Below are 18229 nucleotides of genomic sequence, written 5' to 3'. Positions count from 1 at the left end.
TCCCTTGGCCGTGAGGGCTGCTTAACCCTGAAAATCCACAGCTTTGGTTCTATGGTAAGAAAAGCCATGAAAGCTTTGCGCTCACATATTGTGCCTGACATAATTTCAGCCTGTTCTATTTGAATCCATTTTAACAGTGTTCGAAACTAATTCTGTATCAAGGATTTACAATCATTGAATATGATCACCTTTTGTGAAAGACAAAAAAAAAAATTAAAAACCAAAACAAAGAGGAAAAAAAACCAAGTGAATGACAGGTTCATTTTACTACGCTAGCCCCTAGTATGTTTTTGTTTCCCACAAGTATATCATGAGAGGATTTTCAAGTTTTTTAACCCGACCATCAGGAATGAGGAGAGTAGCTGCGGGACATGGTGGCAGCAGTAAAAGCCAACGCATCAGGTCTGGACAGGCGGGCAATAAAGAGGCGAGTCTCCATCGTCTTTTGGGAAAACCCCAGCTGAGCACATCATGTCCCGCGCACACAATACAGCAGGTCCGTGTCTGCTGCGTACACCGCGGGTGAGAACCCGATCTGATTTTCACAGAGCGCCGCAATGAAGATTCATGCAAACGCGGTGCTGGATTTGCACGGCACACACACACACACACACACACACACACACACACACACACACACACACACACACACACACACACACACACACGCACACACGCGCGGTGTCATTTTTCCAGGCATCTCGCCTTGCCTCCCGCCCCCAGGCCCTTCTGTGCATTTATAGCTGTTTTTACGGCCGTTTTAAGAGGCATACCTTTCGCATAAAAAAAGCAGAGGGAGAAGGGTGTGGCAGAAGAGGAGACACCATGCAGAAAGACGACTGCTGAAACTCATCCAGGACACAGAAAGAGTCACACAGCGTCTCAGAATCTCTGCTTTACTTTGTTTGTATCCCCCAGTTCAAAGCACATTCATTTCAGTGGCATGGCGTGTGATATTAAGTGCTGGGTATTATGACAAAACTCCAATGTACTCTAATGACTATTGACCAGAGGACTGCTGATTTAAATTAATCTGGGATAAAAATATTGAAAACAACATTTAAAAAAAAAGAAATAAATAAACATACAGAGCATCTACTGAAACATATTTACTCACATAGTGTAAAAGCTACTATTGCGTATTTGTCTTTAGCAGTAATCCCTTTTTATAAAGCACACACAATCCCTGAACATTTATGGCTAAATACAAATGATAAAATGATGATAAATACGTAGCCCTCATACCCCAACCCCCGACCCCCCAGTAAAAAAAGACAAGGCACTTGATCAAAATTAAACTAAATTATACCAGATTCATGTTACGATACATAATATACATGATTACAATCTTTTCAAACTTTAGACGACTACTATTCACAAAATGACACAGTTGGCAAGTCGCTTAGCATTTTGCTGATGGGAGTGAAAATGGATTTGTACTTTTATCAGTTACATGGGTTAAAACTGGGACTTAAGACACTCCTAGGAGTTGGGTTCATTCCAGTTATGTTTTTACACCACAATTATAATGACCCCAATCAGACATGCTAACATTTTACAAGTGCTAATTTACCAAAATAAAAGTAAAATCTAGACAGAAAACTGAGCACAGCATAAAACAATACGTATTTGTAATAAATAAGACACTTTTCCAGCTGTGTGAAAAAAAGGAATATTAGGGTTTTGGACCAAGATTTACAAATGTGTCAATGATGTTGTGATTTCCTGTTGAGCCTTTTTGCTTCTCTTTTTTTACAGGGAACTACTATTCGGCTACAACCAATGAATGAACAAAGCATACTGTGCCACTTTTAACACCAACCTATTCAGCTGTGATACTCTACTTGAATACCTTCAGTTGCGGTGCAATTTGGTCAACTAGTAGTTTTCTTTTCAAAAAAAAGGACATATAGAACAATATTAAAGCATCATTTGCAGTCAAACGCTTTCACAATTTGTGGCCCAGTTCTGGTCGTGTCTCCACAAACCACCAACGATAAAAAAACTATCCCTGAATTTGCATCAAAGTTCACTTGACCTGATGTGCTAATATGTCAGATGGATCAAGTCTTGACCAAAATCTATAACATTTTAATGACAGACTAGTTTCTCATTTATCAGAGGGCCTGTAAAAAGTATTATTCTTCAATATTTACAAAAGACCTAGGATACATTTATACACATGTATGCCACCTGTTCGATCTTAAACACACTAAACTGTGCTTTGTTTCAAAATTCAGTGGCCATCTTACAGTTAAAGAGAAAAAGACATCCAAATGAATCCAATTTTGATTTTCACAAATTTGAAGGATTTCAGCTGTAACAAATCTTAGTGGTTAGACCCAAGAAGACACCAAAACTTTCCTGCCAGAACAGGGGAATATCATTGCCTACAAAACATTCCTCTTGACTTAAACACACACAACATGTTCGTACCTGCTGACCCTGTTTTGAAATTCAATCTCAAAATGTTATAAATATACAAACATTTTATCTTGTTCCAAAAAAAAATTACTATCAATGAGTGACACACAACTTTGGCGTGTGTTTGAGCCCTCAGCACACATGGTGATGTGGCCTTTGAAACAAACTGTGGTTTCTGTGAGGTTGTTCATTTCAGGGGCAGGGTTTAAGAGGATTGGCAGGATCACACGGTCCCTCAGTGCACTAATCACAGCTCTTAGCCCGGGATCTGACTCAACAGCAAGACAATTTCCCAACGTCTGCTGCTTCAGACAGACAAAAAAAAAAAAATACTGGCTACAGATAGGGCCTTACGGTTATCATTCAAATCAAAACAGCACTGTCGTGTCTCCAAACCATCAAAGGAAGTAGGGTATAAACAATGACATTCCTGTGTTTAGAGGTGGATGACCTGGGCACTTCAAAGCACTCAGCGGTGAAAGGAAGAGGTTACTTCAGCAAGTGCATAGGGGAAACAGATGTGGTGTGCTGGACCCAGCCAACCATGCCCCTACCAGCCTGCCCTTCCAGCCTTCCCCGGGAGTTACCGTTGACCTGTGTGGGTGGGACCACAGTGATAGCGAATGGTGTATTCTCTCAGTTTAGTGCACTTGGTTTTGTATGCAGTCTTGGATATTGTGGTCGGGCCGGCCTGAATGCCTCTGATGGACCTCTTCTGCGCCTCTGCCCAGACCTCGCACCACTAAGAGCTCTGAAATTTGGCTGATGTCTGTCTGTGTTGTTGTTCAAATCCTGAGAAGAGAGGAAAGATCACAGCGCTCATTCAGTTGCTTCCTCTTAGGAAAAACAAGACGGCATGCCTGAGCTTTTGCCATTAGCATGCAACAGGCAACAGCAGACATATTTTCATATCTGATACAGATCCCATTTCCATATTTCCTTGTTATTTAATGCTGGCTCATAAGTTCTTTGCTCACCTCCAGACGATCTTCTTTTACGATTTGAATGCAACTACCTGAAGTTACCCCTGTGACGAGGCAGGATGCCAAGTAAAACAGCACTACAACGGATGCACGCGACACACATACACCTGATCTCAGACTGTGAGTCTCACATATACCCTAACGCCTCAACACCAAGTCTGGAGGTCATTGTCTGAGCTGCAAACTTAGGCACAAGCTCTCATAAAAAAATGCATTAGTGTAGCAGTACTAAATAATCTCCATACTAAATAAATCTGCTGCATTTGTTAAAAAATACAACAGCCCCAACCATGGGATGATATTCCATTACATTATTGGCATTTAGCAAAACTCTTATCAAGAGCAACTTAGATCACTTACAATGTTATCCATTTATACAGCTGGATATTTACTGAGGAAATTGTGGGTTAAGTACCTTGCCTAAGGGTACAGCAGCAGTTCCCACTGGGGAATCAAACTGGCAACCTTTTGGTTACAAGTCCTGCCCCTTAACCGCTGTGCCACACTATCGCATTGCTCTTCTGTCATTCCTTAGTACTCATCTGTTCCTCTGTCGTTCTAACACACGACAGAATTGTCTGTTCTGACAGATTCCCATTATGTACACATCTAGATTAAAAACAGGTCTGCACAATCACAAGGATTAGGTAGAACAGCACTGTGCAGATGGTGATCAACAGCAATGCTAACGCTATCAACACGCCTTCATTGATTAACAATGCTATTAACCTAGCCCCAGGTGCCAGCGAACACGGCATAAAAACAACACATGCTGGAGCCGGCACCACTTTAGGTGATTAATGACAGAGGAGCTGTCCCTATTTGGCGCCTGCGCATAACATGCTATCACAGGAGCCCCTCCTTAACCACACGGCTCCATTTCACAGGCAAAACAGAGCGTGAGTAAAAAATGAAAATGTTTCTGATGTTTCGAGCTCATGCAATTCCAGGAAAGTGGCTGTTTTTCTTGCTGAGCGTACTTCCGGCAAGCTCTGTGCCTCGGCCCTGCATAAATTCGTGAAGACTGCGGCATTTTTCCTGACAATCTGGCGTGCATTTTTCTTGTGACAGCTACTTCTACGCACAAATACTTTGGGGCAGGCAGTGGACAAGGTATGTGTGGCATTGACAGGGAAACTAGCATGCCAGATTGGAACCACTTACATTAAACGCAAGTTAATCCAACTGATAACTGAGGTAGCAGACCACTGTTCCAAATCCAGATACAATTCATAAAAGCACCTAAAATCAAAACACTATATCTGGTGTGACTGTTGAACAATACATTAATTTCATATCGCACTTGGGAAAATTGCACATGTGTATACTATAGATTTCATAACACAGGCAATTTCCCACATATATTTAAGACACGCTCCTTATATTGCAGTTTTATTTTTCGACCATGAATTAACACATTTTATATTTACACAAGGGTAGAAACAGGAGGCGAAACATCCAATATGGCTGCCATAGAGGGCGGGCCCTCCAAACTGTCCTCACAGAGGCTAAGTCTGCTCCAGCGCAGTCAACACGGTCAACACTGATAAGAGCCAGGGCGCCTTGGGAACAAGCTCTGGAGGGAGTGACACCCAGAGCAAACATCTGCAACGGAGCGTACCGCCCACGTAACACAAAAGCCAACAATGAGCATCTGTACACCCACGGAAACGGTAGCAGGTGACCAGTTTACTCATGTATGTGAAGGCGAACAAGTATTACAGTGAAACATGGCTTACCAGGTTCTCCAGTGCTAGTACGGTGATTCAATCCTAAAATGGAAAAGAAAGAAAAGGGAATTATATGTGGTGCTGTTGGAAATTATCAAAAAAAAAAAAAACTTTGAATGAATTGAATTGTGAACTTGAATTCAGCATGAATTCTAGTCTCCCCCTCCCCCTTCCCATACGAAGGATTCAGCTCTTCGCAGTCATGTCAGAATGTCATACAGGAAATAATGAATTTCAAAACTTAAAGAAATTAAAAGAAATTGCTGTGAGAGAAGCAAAAGAAAGTATTCATCTGTGTTATGGTAGTACAAATTTGCAAAATGCAAAGGTTTAATTCCAAACTGAGCTTTTTCAGTATACCAAACAATTACAGTTCAACATGCACATCCATCTGGAGCTTGAAGGTAAGGTTAGGTATTTAAAAAAGATCTCCAAGCATTTGACTTCAGTTGCATCTACCAGGCACACCAGGCAAACAGCACATAAAATGGAGATTTATAATGCCTTTGTAAATGCACTTTCTCAAGGTGTTATTTTACCAACAGAGTTGGCCTTCAAAAGCAATATCGATTTAAGCATGTTCCTCCCGTAAAACAACTAATAATTCATCATACCTGGGCATCATAAATATCCAGAGTGTGCACCTTCACAACCGGCAGGTGTGTCCGGCATACCTGTGCCTGTACGTGTGCGTGTTTGGGGAGAACTTCTAAGGCTACACTGCAGGTAGAGGTGAGGGGGGACATGGCGGAGCACTCTGCAGGCTGAGCTTCACCCTGCGGCTTTCGAACGAGCGGGAGTAGGGGAGAGGAGGGCCTGTGCAGGCTGGTCTAAGCATTCCAGGCATACTCCTGCAGCTGCTCCTCCACCACCACCTCCCCGCTCATACTCCACTCCGAGGAAAAACCCACTCTCCTCAACACCGTTGTTTCGGTTGTTTTTGCATTAAAAAAGATGAAAATTCCTCCATTAGGTTCCAGAGAGGTTCTTTTTATGGGCGTTGATTGTTATCCTGGTGTTTGGTTCATTTATGGGCACTGATTGTTATCCTGGTGTTTGGTTTACTGCTAACAGCTATCTGATCGGTGACACAAGAAGTTCTTTCAATAGGGGTCAATGTTTTTTTGACATACAATGGCCAGGAAGCATTAGACCATAGAAGTTGGAAGTCAGATTCGTACAGATCAAAGCCACAGCGGTATGCAATTTCACAAAAAGTAGTGCAGATGACAAGCGTAGTGTGAATGGTGCAAAGCTGCATGCACCGCACACCTTAAAATGATGCCCAAAGGCATCCTGCCTAAGCAAGATGTCACAAACAACACTGTGGACATTCATACAGCCAGAGTACATAAGGCATTTTTTATTCCTGTTGTGAACTAACTGTTCTGTGAAGCAGAATATTTATTTCAGTTAGGGAGGAATTTATTTATTTATTTTTTTACATTTGAAGTGATGAACTCGATAATTTTCTAGCTGTAGCCTACATCCCTTGTGCAATTGTTTCTTATGGTTGCTTTTGGCATTGTTTGATGCAGCAGACTGCCATTTGGCCCTCTCTGCTGCTCCAGAAGGGCACACCATTTTGTTGGGTTAAGACTTCTGAGGAGAAAAAGGGGGCGGGCCCGGCTCTCACACAGGAATCTTCTGCTCCGGAGCTTGTTGTAACTGTGCTGGAATGTGGTTCGACAGTGTTTCCAAAATACAGAAACCGAGAGACTTAATCCGTCAAGGCTTAAGAAAAGGTGCGGGAAGGTGAGCTGGGTACAGTCATCCACACCAGTCCTTTAGGGTTTGTTTCTCTTGGGGGGGATATGAGCATTGTTGTATCTCTCCCACACAGGACTTACGCTGCACATCCAGTAGGTGTGTAGCTGCACTAGTGCCAATGTCAGTGCTGAACTACAGGGCAACTAGCTGGAAGTGCCCTTTGGTCCTGTTTGACAGCTGGGAGAATGCACTGGCTCACCTGCCTCCCACATCCACCTACCAGTGAGAGTTGCTAATGCTAATGTGGTAAATTAAAATGGCATCAGTTGTGTGTGGGTGCAGCACGCCTGATAGAGTCAGTCAGCCTTGGTTCTAACAGGGACACTCCAGTCAGTCCCTCCTGCAATCTATCCACTTGCAGACCTAGCTTTGAAATCACGACCAATGCTCGTTCCCTATGTCTGACAGCTCAGGACTGACCAATCCTGTCTCTTCTTGAAATGGCTTGGGGCGTTCCTTCCTAATTTTCCACCTAACTAGGGTTTCAACAGTCCAGGGCCAATGCAAGCTAATTCTGCGGGTTTGTGCTGAATTCCAACAGCTGTAGTCATGAAACTCACTGAGCTCACTGAGCTGTTTACCCTTATATCACCGCAAAGTGAAAGAAGAACCACAATACCACTGACTGTTTATCACAAACACAAGGTCCGCTGGAATTTACTGCTCCTTTTAAATTGTTATCTTTCTAATTGCATCTCCTTCCACCTGCATTTTCTTTTTGCTTTGTTTTTCTCAGTGCAGGTAGTCGTTCTGACATCAAAAACGTTCCGAAACTACACACAGCAACAGAGCAATGGATCAAGGTGCACATTCTTAGACTGCATCCTAAAGAGTGACAAATTGCACTGCAGCTGTGAGCACCGCAAGACGCCCTCAGTTGAACAGCTCTTCTCTCAGCCGCGCCAGTGACCTGTAACACTGCCGTTAACTTAGAAAGAGCGGGGGAGCTGGGGGGTTTCCACATTATCTTGACGTGACTGTCGCTGAAACGAACAAAACTGTGAGCTGGAGGGGAAGAGGGAGACTAGTTGTTCTGGTTTTCTCTGCCCTCCCATGATCCCTGAGGCTGTCAGCTCCATTTGCATTGTCTAAGGAATGCATGCAAGGTGGTGTCTTTACGCTCCTCGGTGCAGTCAGAAGGCTGTCTTATCTGTATAACCACAGCAAGGCTATTCAGATGGCTTTGAAACTCAGGTCTCAGGTGCTTTCGACTCTGTTATGACTTGGAGAGAGGACAAATTTGAAATGTTTTTTAAAAGTGAACCAGCACCTCCAGCTTCCTCGTACTAAATGTGATGTAAGTTTGTTAATTAACTAGTGACTGATGTTACAAACCACAACAAACTAACCACGACCCAGAGGAAAGCCAGTATGGTCATCTACTAGCATTGTGCTCAAGGAAGAATTCAAACAACCTGCCTTGCTGGATTGCACTAACTTTAAATAGCAACCTGAAAGAATTTCGACTGTTTCAAGCGGACACAGAATAAACCCATTGAGGAGTATGCAGAGCAGAGAGACTTAAATTAGGACTTAATTTTTTAAGTCAGTTTAAAGTGACGCAGCAATAATTAGCTCACTGACTGAGACAGATGTACTGATCAGCTGGTAGCCGAAGCGACCATGACTCACTAAGCCAGTCAGGATGGCAGATGCACACTTGAAAACCGCCAGTAAGGGTTAAGGACATATTTTGAGCATGGGAGTAAGGAAGTGACCTAAGTCACAGCAAGAGGTGAAAGGTCAAACAACATCAGGACAGGTGTGGAAGAACACAGAGTCAGGTTCCAAACTGTGTCCAGGTGGGCTACTGCCCAAGATGTAATCCAAGCAAGCAGGTGACAGGACTGGGTGTGAATCTTATGCTATTTCACAACTTTGAGAAAAAACCCTTATAGGTTCACTGTGACAAAGTCAATAAATTAAATCCACCTTCATCTTAGCGTGCTGCTGATAGAAGTGAGTAATTGCATTTTCCATAACATTTGCCTTTTGTGCTAAATGGAGACCTTTGAATATGTTTTATGTAAAACAATCATTTGAGTGTCAGACAAGTAGACGACATTTTGTGAGAACAGTTCAGTGAAGGACTGTAACAATTTATAATCACACAAGGATTTTGGATAGGGCACAGCATTGTGTGCAAGTCTAAGAGGTAAAGGTGCATAATATGAGGTTGTGCTTATCGTAATTTTAGCCTGTCCTAAGCAGATAAATCATCCTAGGATTGTAGAACTGCTTTGATAAGGACTCTAGAATCGAACTTCAGAAACAGCAAATACATCTTATTTATAAGTTACTGTTTCTTCAGTGCCTTTAAACTGAAGAAATATGTTGCAAGGTCACGTCAGAGTTTAACACTTTACAAACAGACACAGCTAAGTGTGAAAGAGTATTGCTTTCGGACATCAACAAGCTGCACCGTGGAGCACATCTGAAACTGACTCGCAGCACAACTGAAAAGTGGCCTTGTCTCATTAAGCATCACAAGCGCTTGTGGATAGAGGGGGATTCCCAATCCAGATTACAGTTTGGGGTGAGGATGGGTAATGACACCGTGCACAAGTTACGGGATGTGGAAGAATGAGAGGAATGGGGAGGGGGGAGAGGGGGGGAGGAGCTAAAGGGCGGGCAGAGGAACAGGCAGAGTTTTGCCACCACAGAGGCGGCAAACACGCCGCCGCACGGCCGCACGTCTGAGGGTCACCAGCGACCTTAAAGGCGCCAGGCCGCCTTGAGACTAAAGGACACCCCAGTGACACGCTCAGGTTCTCTCGTGAACTCACTTCCGGTTCGTCCTCATGTAGTAGACCACGGCAGCGATGATCCCCACGGCCACCAGGATAGCAATCACGATCCCCGCGATGGCTCCTCCTGACAGAGTCTCCTCCTCCTCCAGCGCTCCTTCCTCTGAAAGATCCATGCACTGCACTTAGACTCTCCAAAAGAACAATGCACTGCACCTAGACTCTTTGAAGGAACAATGCACTGCACTTAGACTTTTTTCCACCGTCATTTTCGTCACCCATGTGGCCATGAAATGTGGCCAATTACAGTAATAGACACAGAAAGGCAATATATAATACAGCTATGTCACATAAAATACAGTTGAACTTTTTTAGATAAACCATATGTATCTTGTTCCCTCTCATGCATTACGGCCCAGTGCAACATGGGGTGTGCACCACAATAATCCCTCTAGTACAACAAAGGGCATTTTGATGGTACGTAGATTGGATGCTGTTGGGAATGGTTGTGTTACCTTTTACAGACAGCGTGTGGACAGCGGAGAGACTCAGTCCGGTCACGTTGTTCTTGGCCATGCACGCGTATCTCCCGCTTTGGCCGTAGACGGCGCTGTCGATAATGTATTCCGCGTTCGTCACCCGTAACAGCGTTCCATTGAAAGTCCAGCTGAACGTAGCAGGGGGCAGTGACTTTGCAGAGCACATTAGGACCACTTTGTCCCCCATCTCCACTGCTTCCTCCCCCTTTATCTTGACATCCTGCGGCCCATCTGAAAACATAATACAGCAACATCAGCACGCACCACCACCATGAGCGGCAGTGTAGCATAGTGGTAAGGAGCAGGACCTGTAACTGAAAGGTTGCTGGTTCGATTCCCCACTAGGGCACTGCTGTTGTACCTTTAGGGAAAATACTTAACCCAGAGTTGCCTGAGTAAATATCCAGTTGTGTAAATGGGTAACATGTTAAACTATGTTAAGTCTCTCTGGATAAGAGCATCTGATAAATACTAATAATGTAATGTAATGTAAAATCTTCCTAGAGGTGCACCACATACACATAAAATTGTCCCTGTTGGCAAAGACGTAGCATGTCAGCAGACATTCCCTGATGATGTCATAAAAAAAATCCATGCTGCTGGTTAGCTTGAGTGACTTGCAGCAAAGAAGATGAATTTGGATGATAATAACATTCCCTGCACAACAAAAGACTGTTCCCATGACTGCAAACCAATTTCCTGCCATCAAGCTTGGTGTTCTGGGTCACTCTTCTCCTTTATATATATATATATATATATATATATAAAGTTATATTCCTTTTTATTCTTCATGTTGTTACATTGTCTGTGGAGCAATTCACTCACACAACAACTTCCTGAAACTTAACTGAAAACATCTAAAGATAAGTTTCTTAGATATTACCATGAGAAGCTAAATGGTTGGATCATCACAATCAAAAGCCTACTTCACATCATCCTGAATAAAGAAAGAAAAACTCCAGTATAATGTCCTCACTGACCCAGGCATGACATTTCCCCAATGCTTCCCTGACATTAACCCAGTACTTCCTTGGCATTCCTCTAGGAGTATGCATGTGCAGTATCTGCAACTAGAGTATACAAACTGTCATGGTTAGCCCAGGTACCACACATACCTGTCAGTGACAACCGTCCAGAACGCCATGTTTTTTTTAATATATTATTTTTATATATTACTATATTGTACATTATTTTTATATATTAATTGGGTATGTATGAAACACATTTGAGTCTACTGACCTTTTTGAAAAAAGAACAACAACAAAAAAAAAAAACAGGCCCAGCTGGCCACATACTCACAGTTGACAGTCATTTTGTAGCTGGCGGTTTCACTGTTCACAGCATTGAAGAGCTGGCACACATAGTCTCCACTGTCGCTGCTCTGTACTGGCGTGATGGACACAGAGCTCTTATCTGCAGCGATGGTGATCCTGTCGCTAGGAGACAGTGGTTTTCCATCCTTCAGCCACTCTCTGCTGGCAACTGTGCCACTGACTGCCTGGCAGCTCATATTGGCAGTGCTGTTTCCTGCGATCAGTGACGTTGTGGGGCCAATGATTTTGCTGCCTGATATTCCCTCTACAAACAAAGAAGACAAATGGTTTCATTTGCATATGCTAATTGTTATCAAAATCCCCTCTGTGAACATGAAATACACTGAAATTCTGTAGCATTTTAAAAAAAATGTGACAAAAGCACACAAAATATTTCATATTAGAGAAGTAATAAACCCACATCACATAAAAATCACATAAAATTAATCACATAAGCACATACAAATAGTTACTCAACAACAGCTAATCGCATTAAAAACTACTGTGTATCCAGTTGTTTGGGAGTTTGGTGCCTCAAAAGCAAAAACCACATCTGTCAAATGCTGACTACTCTGTCTCGAAGACAACAGGTCCGAGGCAGTACACTGAGTTCCTTATGACAGGGCAGCATTCTGTCACAGCAGTGTAATCATCATTACCCTGCAGACACTGTAGTTTTCCAACCCTGCATGCATTCACAGAATGATTGAGATTACTGTTAGGATGACTAACATCACTGACTCTGTTTTCCCACTTGCTCAATGGCATCCTGATGTTGTGAAATGCCATTATTCAGGGGCCATGGTTTATATGTCAGTCCTTCAGAGGGCTGCATTTCCTAAGTCTATTGAAGTAATTTTGAGTCATTCAATGCCTGCTGGGCAACTGTTGTGGAAAAGATGCCAAATATGGTCAAATGTAATGAGAAGCAACACAATGAAGTGGCCTTCACTAGCAATATGTCAAAACAAACAAAAACGTATAGTACAAAACTTACCAATTATTGCCAGTTTCATATAGGCTATTCAGTAGAGGCACATTTACGTTTTCTCATATATATGCATAAAATAACATGCTTAAAGTGTTTATCGATTTGAGAGGGCAAAAATGTGTATTTGCAAACATAAACAGTAAAATTTAACATATAGAGAAATATAAATCTGTATTATCATCTACTCAGGGAAAGTGCATATTTGCATTTTATATAAAAAGTAAATATTCTCTCCGACCTGTAAAGTTGAGAGCCACTTTTAACATGCTGAAGAAAGCATTAGCTATTTTAAAAGCTTACAACGCAATCTCAATGAAAAAACTGAAGTGCATACACAACATGTAAATAGCTCATAGCAAAGCTTCAGTAATTCACCCACAACACACTAAAACTAGCTCCGATCCAGTACAGAAAAGCCTCCTCCATGGAGAACCGTGATCACCATTTTGTTCTTTTCCACTTTGTTTCGGTTTGGGCTGGTGCTCGTTGTTAGGGTCTTGTGTAACGGTTAGGAATGCACTTGAATACACCTTGAGGGAAGTGTGACAGATTTCATGGTATTTCAATTATCCAGGCTAATTCTTGAAAATGATATCAGCCAACTGACGATTACAGTGTTCCAAGTGAAAGAATCTAGGTCGTGAATGAGAGATTTTTCGGATTTTTTTCCATAACAGGCTGACTGTTTGAGAGAGTTTTGTTTCCTTGAATATCCTAATCATATTGCTAACATCAAGAGGTTGCATATATAACGTGTTCACAATGAAACTAATAATACAATGAATGAAAAACAATTATTCAAAGTCATGCTCATTCAAAAATAATCTATTGCAAATACTACACCTCCACCCCCATTGCAAACCACACCAGTGGTAGCCTTAACATACAAGAGACCACTTATGATAAAGTAATATTAATTGCCACTTCCTGCTTTAATGTATATATAGTTCTACAAGTACATCATAAACTTTATTGTAAATGTATAAATCAACAAAACTTAAAAGTCGATGCAAATACATGTATCTAAATATAGATGTAGATATAGATCATAGACATGAAATATACTTAGTAGTACATACAGTACATAAAATTGAAAAAATGAAACTGGCAATAAGTGATATGTTTTATAACATCCAGCTGAGCTGAGCTGACTCACCCAGCACGCTGATCCGAGAGGTTTCAGATGGCTTGTACCTCAGGGTTACGGTGTTATGGGACATGCAGCTGTAATTGCCGCTCTGGCTCTCGAGAATGTTGGCCAGCTGGAGCACTGGTCCCTCCTGCTTGAGGGGGGTCCCGTTGAAAACCCACCCAATCACCGCGGGAGGGCTGGACTCGACCGAGCAGGTCAGGGTGAGGTTGGACCCCGTTTTGTGGATCGGTTTTTGAGGAGTCACGGTCATCTTAACATTTTCCGGTCCATCTGCAACGCGTTGCTCATGTTAGCTGAGGTTCTGGTCAACAGTTGTTATACTGAAGGGTTTTGGTAAAAGTTTTGGATAATTACCCTATCAGGGAAATAGCTCCTAAATGCCAGGATAGAATTTGCACAACAGTAGCACAGGCAGTGGCCAGACTATGACATAAGCTCTGAACAACAAAAAGCCATATCAATAGGCTGCATAAAAAATGTATTCTAGGCATACACAGTGTATAGATGGTGAGCTTTCTTCATTACTATGAGCAGCTGGCATAAAATTTAATACTAGGTTGTAACACCAAACAGAAGTGATTACAGGGACTCTTTCAAGCACCTCATTCCTAGAAAGCCACTCAGCTGAAATAAAGCCCTATCCTGAACATGAAGATACAGCTTAAGGTCAACATGTCGACATACACAGAACATCACGCTTCCCTTTCCTTTCTTTCATACATGCAAAGCAGTGAATTAGATTTGTGTTCATGGTCACAGTAGGCTGCAGTTCAACCCATCCTTGGTGTGTTGCAATATTAGCATGAAAACATGTCATTTGCACAAGTGCTGTCTGGACCCCTCAGGGGCCTGCAACCGTGGTGATATTCACTTCTGAGGGGGACTCACAGCTGACGATTAGGAGGATGGGCTTGCTGCGTTTCGCCATGATGACGTTGGATGCGGTGCAGGTGAATGGCCCCTGGTCCGACCTCAGAATGCCGGAGATGGTGAGGGTTCGGTTCTTGTCGCTCAGCCGCATGCGGTCTCCGCTGGCGATGACAGAGGCGCCGGCCAGCCACTGGTAACTGAGGTCCGAGCCCGTGGCGCTGCAGGTGAGGCTGACGGTGTCATTGAATTCCACTATGGGCTTTTCGGTTGCGTTGGCCTGCACCGTCACGTCTGAGACGGGCTCTGTGGCAAACGGAGAGAATATTGTAAGACCTGTGCACTTCACACATTCAGCTGCCTTTCCATGATGTGGAACTGTGTCTCACGGTTCAGCACAGAGTAGTACCAGAGATGCTGCAATGCCTTTTCATCATTTGCCTGTTGACATGTTACTCTAAAAAAAAACTGTTAGGTCACTGCACAGTGACGTGCTGAGAAAAAATTCACAGTCTACCCTGACACCGATGATGACATGCAGCTTCACATAACTCAGAAAATGTCTTATATACTTTCCAAACACAGATGAGCAGGAAAAATCTGCCGGTATTAAATGTGTTGTGATGCTAACACAGAAATACACAGCAAATGATTCTTTGTACTAATCTGACAAAATGCCACACCCAGATGATGACTATCAGGACCACACTGTTCACTTCTACTTCTGCCCTTACAAAATAATTTCGTATTAATCCTCTATAGTGCATGCATTGTTTTGGCATGTTTTTTGATATATGCAGTATACTTTGAAAACTATAACAAATGTACAGTCAATGCAGGATTAAGTGGGTTGTAGCACTGACAAGTCTGGTTTTGATAGAGACAGTATGGCATTTTTTTTCTTTTTTCAAGCTTTTTAAAAATAAAAGCCTGCACCCAAACGTTGGCTATGTATGCGTGGAATATGTATGCATGATTGGTTTCCGTATATCTCTGCTTTCATGTTTCTCCTTTTTGGATGTACACTGTACAAACAGACAATTTTAAACCTTAACATTCAATTAACAATGTCCTGTCTTTTTTTGTTTTTGCGTAGAGTAAAAATTCAATAGAAGGACTCCATTTTATCCAACAAGCCATACTTGCCCCCCCCTTTGCCTTGGGGGACTAAAGGAGCATCATGTCTGGGGCAAGAACAAGCCAATCAGACTTCTGTTATGCAAAGAGGCAGGTTACATTATGCAAAAATGTACTATTGAGGTTTGTCTTTGGTGATTTTGTCTGATTTTTTTTTCTCTTTTTTTCCATTACTTTGTAATTCTGCTGCTCTGCATTTTTAAAGATCTTAAATCTATGCGCTCTCTGTATAGTGCCAACACTGATCCGCGAACAGGAAAAATGTCTAACAAAATAACAAACATGCCTGGAACTTACCGAACACTTTGAGCGTGGCTTCTCCTGCGATCGTTTTCGCTTCCTGAGTGACCATGCTTACGGCGTAATCCCCAGAGTCACTGCTTGTCAGCTGCCTGAGCTGCAAGGAACCGGTAGTCTTGTTCAGGGTGACCCGGCCCTTGTACGCCTCGCTGGGACTTTCAACTTTGGGTGTCAAGGTGACAATGGGGGCACCGTTGAAAGTCCAGGATATGGTGAGAAACTCTTGGCCTGCCGAGGGGTCGATGGTAGTGGTGAACGTTATATTCCCTCCAACTGCGCCATGCCTAACTCCCGGGGGCAGCGCCTGCTGGCCAGCGCACAAACCTGCGGGGACAATACGTAGTTATTTTACCGCTGAAGCACTGCTAAGACGCACAGTGAAGAGCAAAATATATATCTGCTGTTATCTTTATTTTTCCACAAACAATATTTCCATTCATATACAGTAGATTTTTTTTGAAGCATACAAACTAAAATTGGACGAAATGCAAGGTGTTCGAGATTAAGTATACCATGATATGAACACCTGGATATAATAAATGTTTTGGAAAGGCAAAAGCCATAATGCTGTGTTATTCTCGTGTGGAAGCTGGATTTGTACATTTAAGACTGAGTATGTTTTGCAAAATACTGTGACCAATATTACAGTGATTCATATGGACTGCATTTGCTGTATATAAAAATATATACAAAAAAAATGCTATACAAAAAAAATTCAAAAAGTCCACTGTATCGCTGTATGGCTCTCAGTCGTAAATGTGGACTCCACCAAAGCCTCAATGAACCTGAAGTTCTTCTGTCTGAACCCGCGTACACGAGACAACCCGCGGTTTCTGCAGATCCTGAAACAACTGTAAACTCCTCATCTACAAGTAAGTGGTCGCTGGTTTACTAGAAATATGGTCCACGACAAAACGCATATAACCTTTTGCCATGTAGCATATTGCTAGCAAATAAAAAGTGATGTTCTCGTCGCCTTTACTGGCTTCGTACACAACACCGCAGAAGTTCTTTCTCTGTGTGACCTAAAACATCTGCACCTGCAGCAGGTTCTTTTCAGCGTCATAACAAAAAAAAAAATCCACTGGCTACAGTAGCCTACTTTGTTTAAGTGTTTATATATTTCATCCGAGGAAATAAAAATAGCTTACTTTCAAAAATCCTTTCGCTGGGAAGAAAGTTGGCAAGATTGTCAACTCAGACTTTGAAGTTAAAATAATTAGCGAGTCATCACCTCTATAGCGTTTTCTATAGTGCGCATCAGACATCCGTGTCACATAAATTAAACATCACTTAAACTTGGACGTGTTTCTCTTACCTAGCGCTGACAGCAGAAGCACCTGCAGAAATCCCAACTTGTGCAAATCCATTCGGTTCGACATCAGCCCTCTCCGCGGCACTGAAGCTGTCTACAGAGCACCGGAGTTACAAAGTAGCCTGGAACACACCCCATGGGAGTCAGCCCTGCGAAACCCGCCTATTCTCACACACGTAGGTGCGATTACTACATCGACGGCATTCTTAATGGGACGGCATTATTTTCAAATACATTATCAGGTGTTTTTTTAGAACAGGATTCTATCACTTAAACACCAATTATGCACCTTATTATAATTATGCAACTATCTCCAAATTGTGATTTTCTTGAATTCAAATTTACATTTCTAAAGAGCTGATGTTTCACAGCACAGAAAGCGTTGAAACGCCATACATTAATCATGTTCTTCTGTGAAAAGGGCTAACTTGCACCATATCCCTCAGCTTAACTACCAAACCTCAAGATGTTGAAACCGCTCAAAGCAACCCAGTGTTTCACATTATGTAAACTAATGCCTTTTCACCACGCAGAAATCAAGACTTTCATGAAAGATAGGAATAAACGGTCGATTAATTCAAAGAGTTTAAATAAAAGATGATCTATTTTAAAGTTATTTAAGATTAGAATTAGGCTGATCCCTAATCACGAAGACAAGTTTCAAAAACATCATAAAAGCACAACACATCTTTACATTTTCAATGGAAAATTATTAAAAATATACAATCTAAACATTTTCTGTGAATTCAAAACATATTACACTTGTGGAATATGTACAAGTCTGTAAAATGTATTTATAAAATGTGAAATCATCCTAAACGCTACGTTTAGTCAACTTCATATCTGTATCGAATGTTGTCCCAAAATCGTTTTAAGGTTTTGCTGGCACCAGCTAGGCTGCATCATTACGTCATTACATCCCCAACGACGTCACAAAGTTGCGTCGGAACGTGAATTGCA

General features: G+C 42.2%; 1 protein-coding gene across 1 annotated transcript; it reads right to left on the bottom strand.

Annotated features, from left to right (window-relative positions):
- Positions 1-720: 720 nt before the first annotated feature.
- On the bottom strand, positions 721-17356 carry LOC118796622 (carcinoembryonic antigen-related cell adhesion molecule 5-like). Its single transcript, XM_036555615.1, has 9 exons — positions 17273-17356; positions 15952-16278; positions 14539-14823; positions 13654-13920; positions 11493-11771; positions 10170-10424; positions 9694-9817; positions 5147-5179; positions 721-3216 (listed from the first exon to the last, which is right to left on the bottom strand). Exons 1-8 carry the CDS (start codon positions 17334-17336, stop codon positions 5161-5163), a joined length of 1620 nt encoding a protein of 539 aa, XP_036411508.1. The 5' UTR covers positions 17337-17356; the 3' UTR covers positions 721-3216; positions 5147-5160.
- Between the last annotated feature and the right edge of the window lie 873 nt (positions 17357-18229).

The sequence above is a fragment of the Megalops cyprinoides genome, chromosome 21, assembly GCF_013368585.1.
Source record: "Megalops cyprinoides isolate fMegCyp1 chromosome 21, fMegCyp1.pri, whole genome shotgun sequence".
NCBI lineage: Eukaryota > Metazoa > Chordata > Actinopteri > Elopiformes > Megalopidae > Megalops > Megalops cyprinoides.
The sequence above is the reverse complement of the archived record's forward strand: the minus strand, read 5'-3'. Positions and strand labels throughout refer to the sequence as shown.

Coding starts and splice junctions, on each gene's coding strand:
- LOC118796622 (XM_036555615.1), bottom strand. CDS start 17,336: ATGTCGAACCGAATGGATTTGCACAAGTTGGGATTTCTGCAGGTGCTT. Junction 10,425..11,492: donor CTACAAAATGACTGTCAACT/GTGAGTATGTGG, acceptor TTATGTTTTCAG/ATGGGCCGCAGGATGTCAAG. Junction 9,818..10,169: donor CCACACGCTGTCTGTAAAAG/GTAACACAACCA, acceptor TGGATCTTTCAG/AGGAAGGAGCGCTGGAGGAG.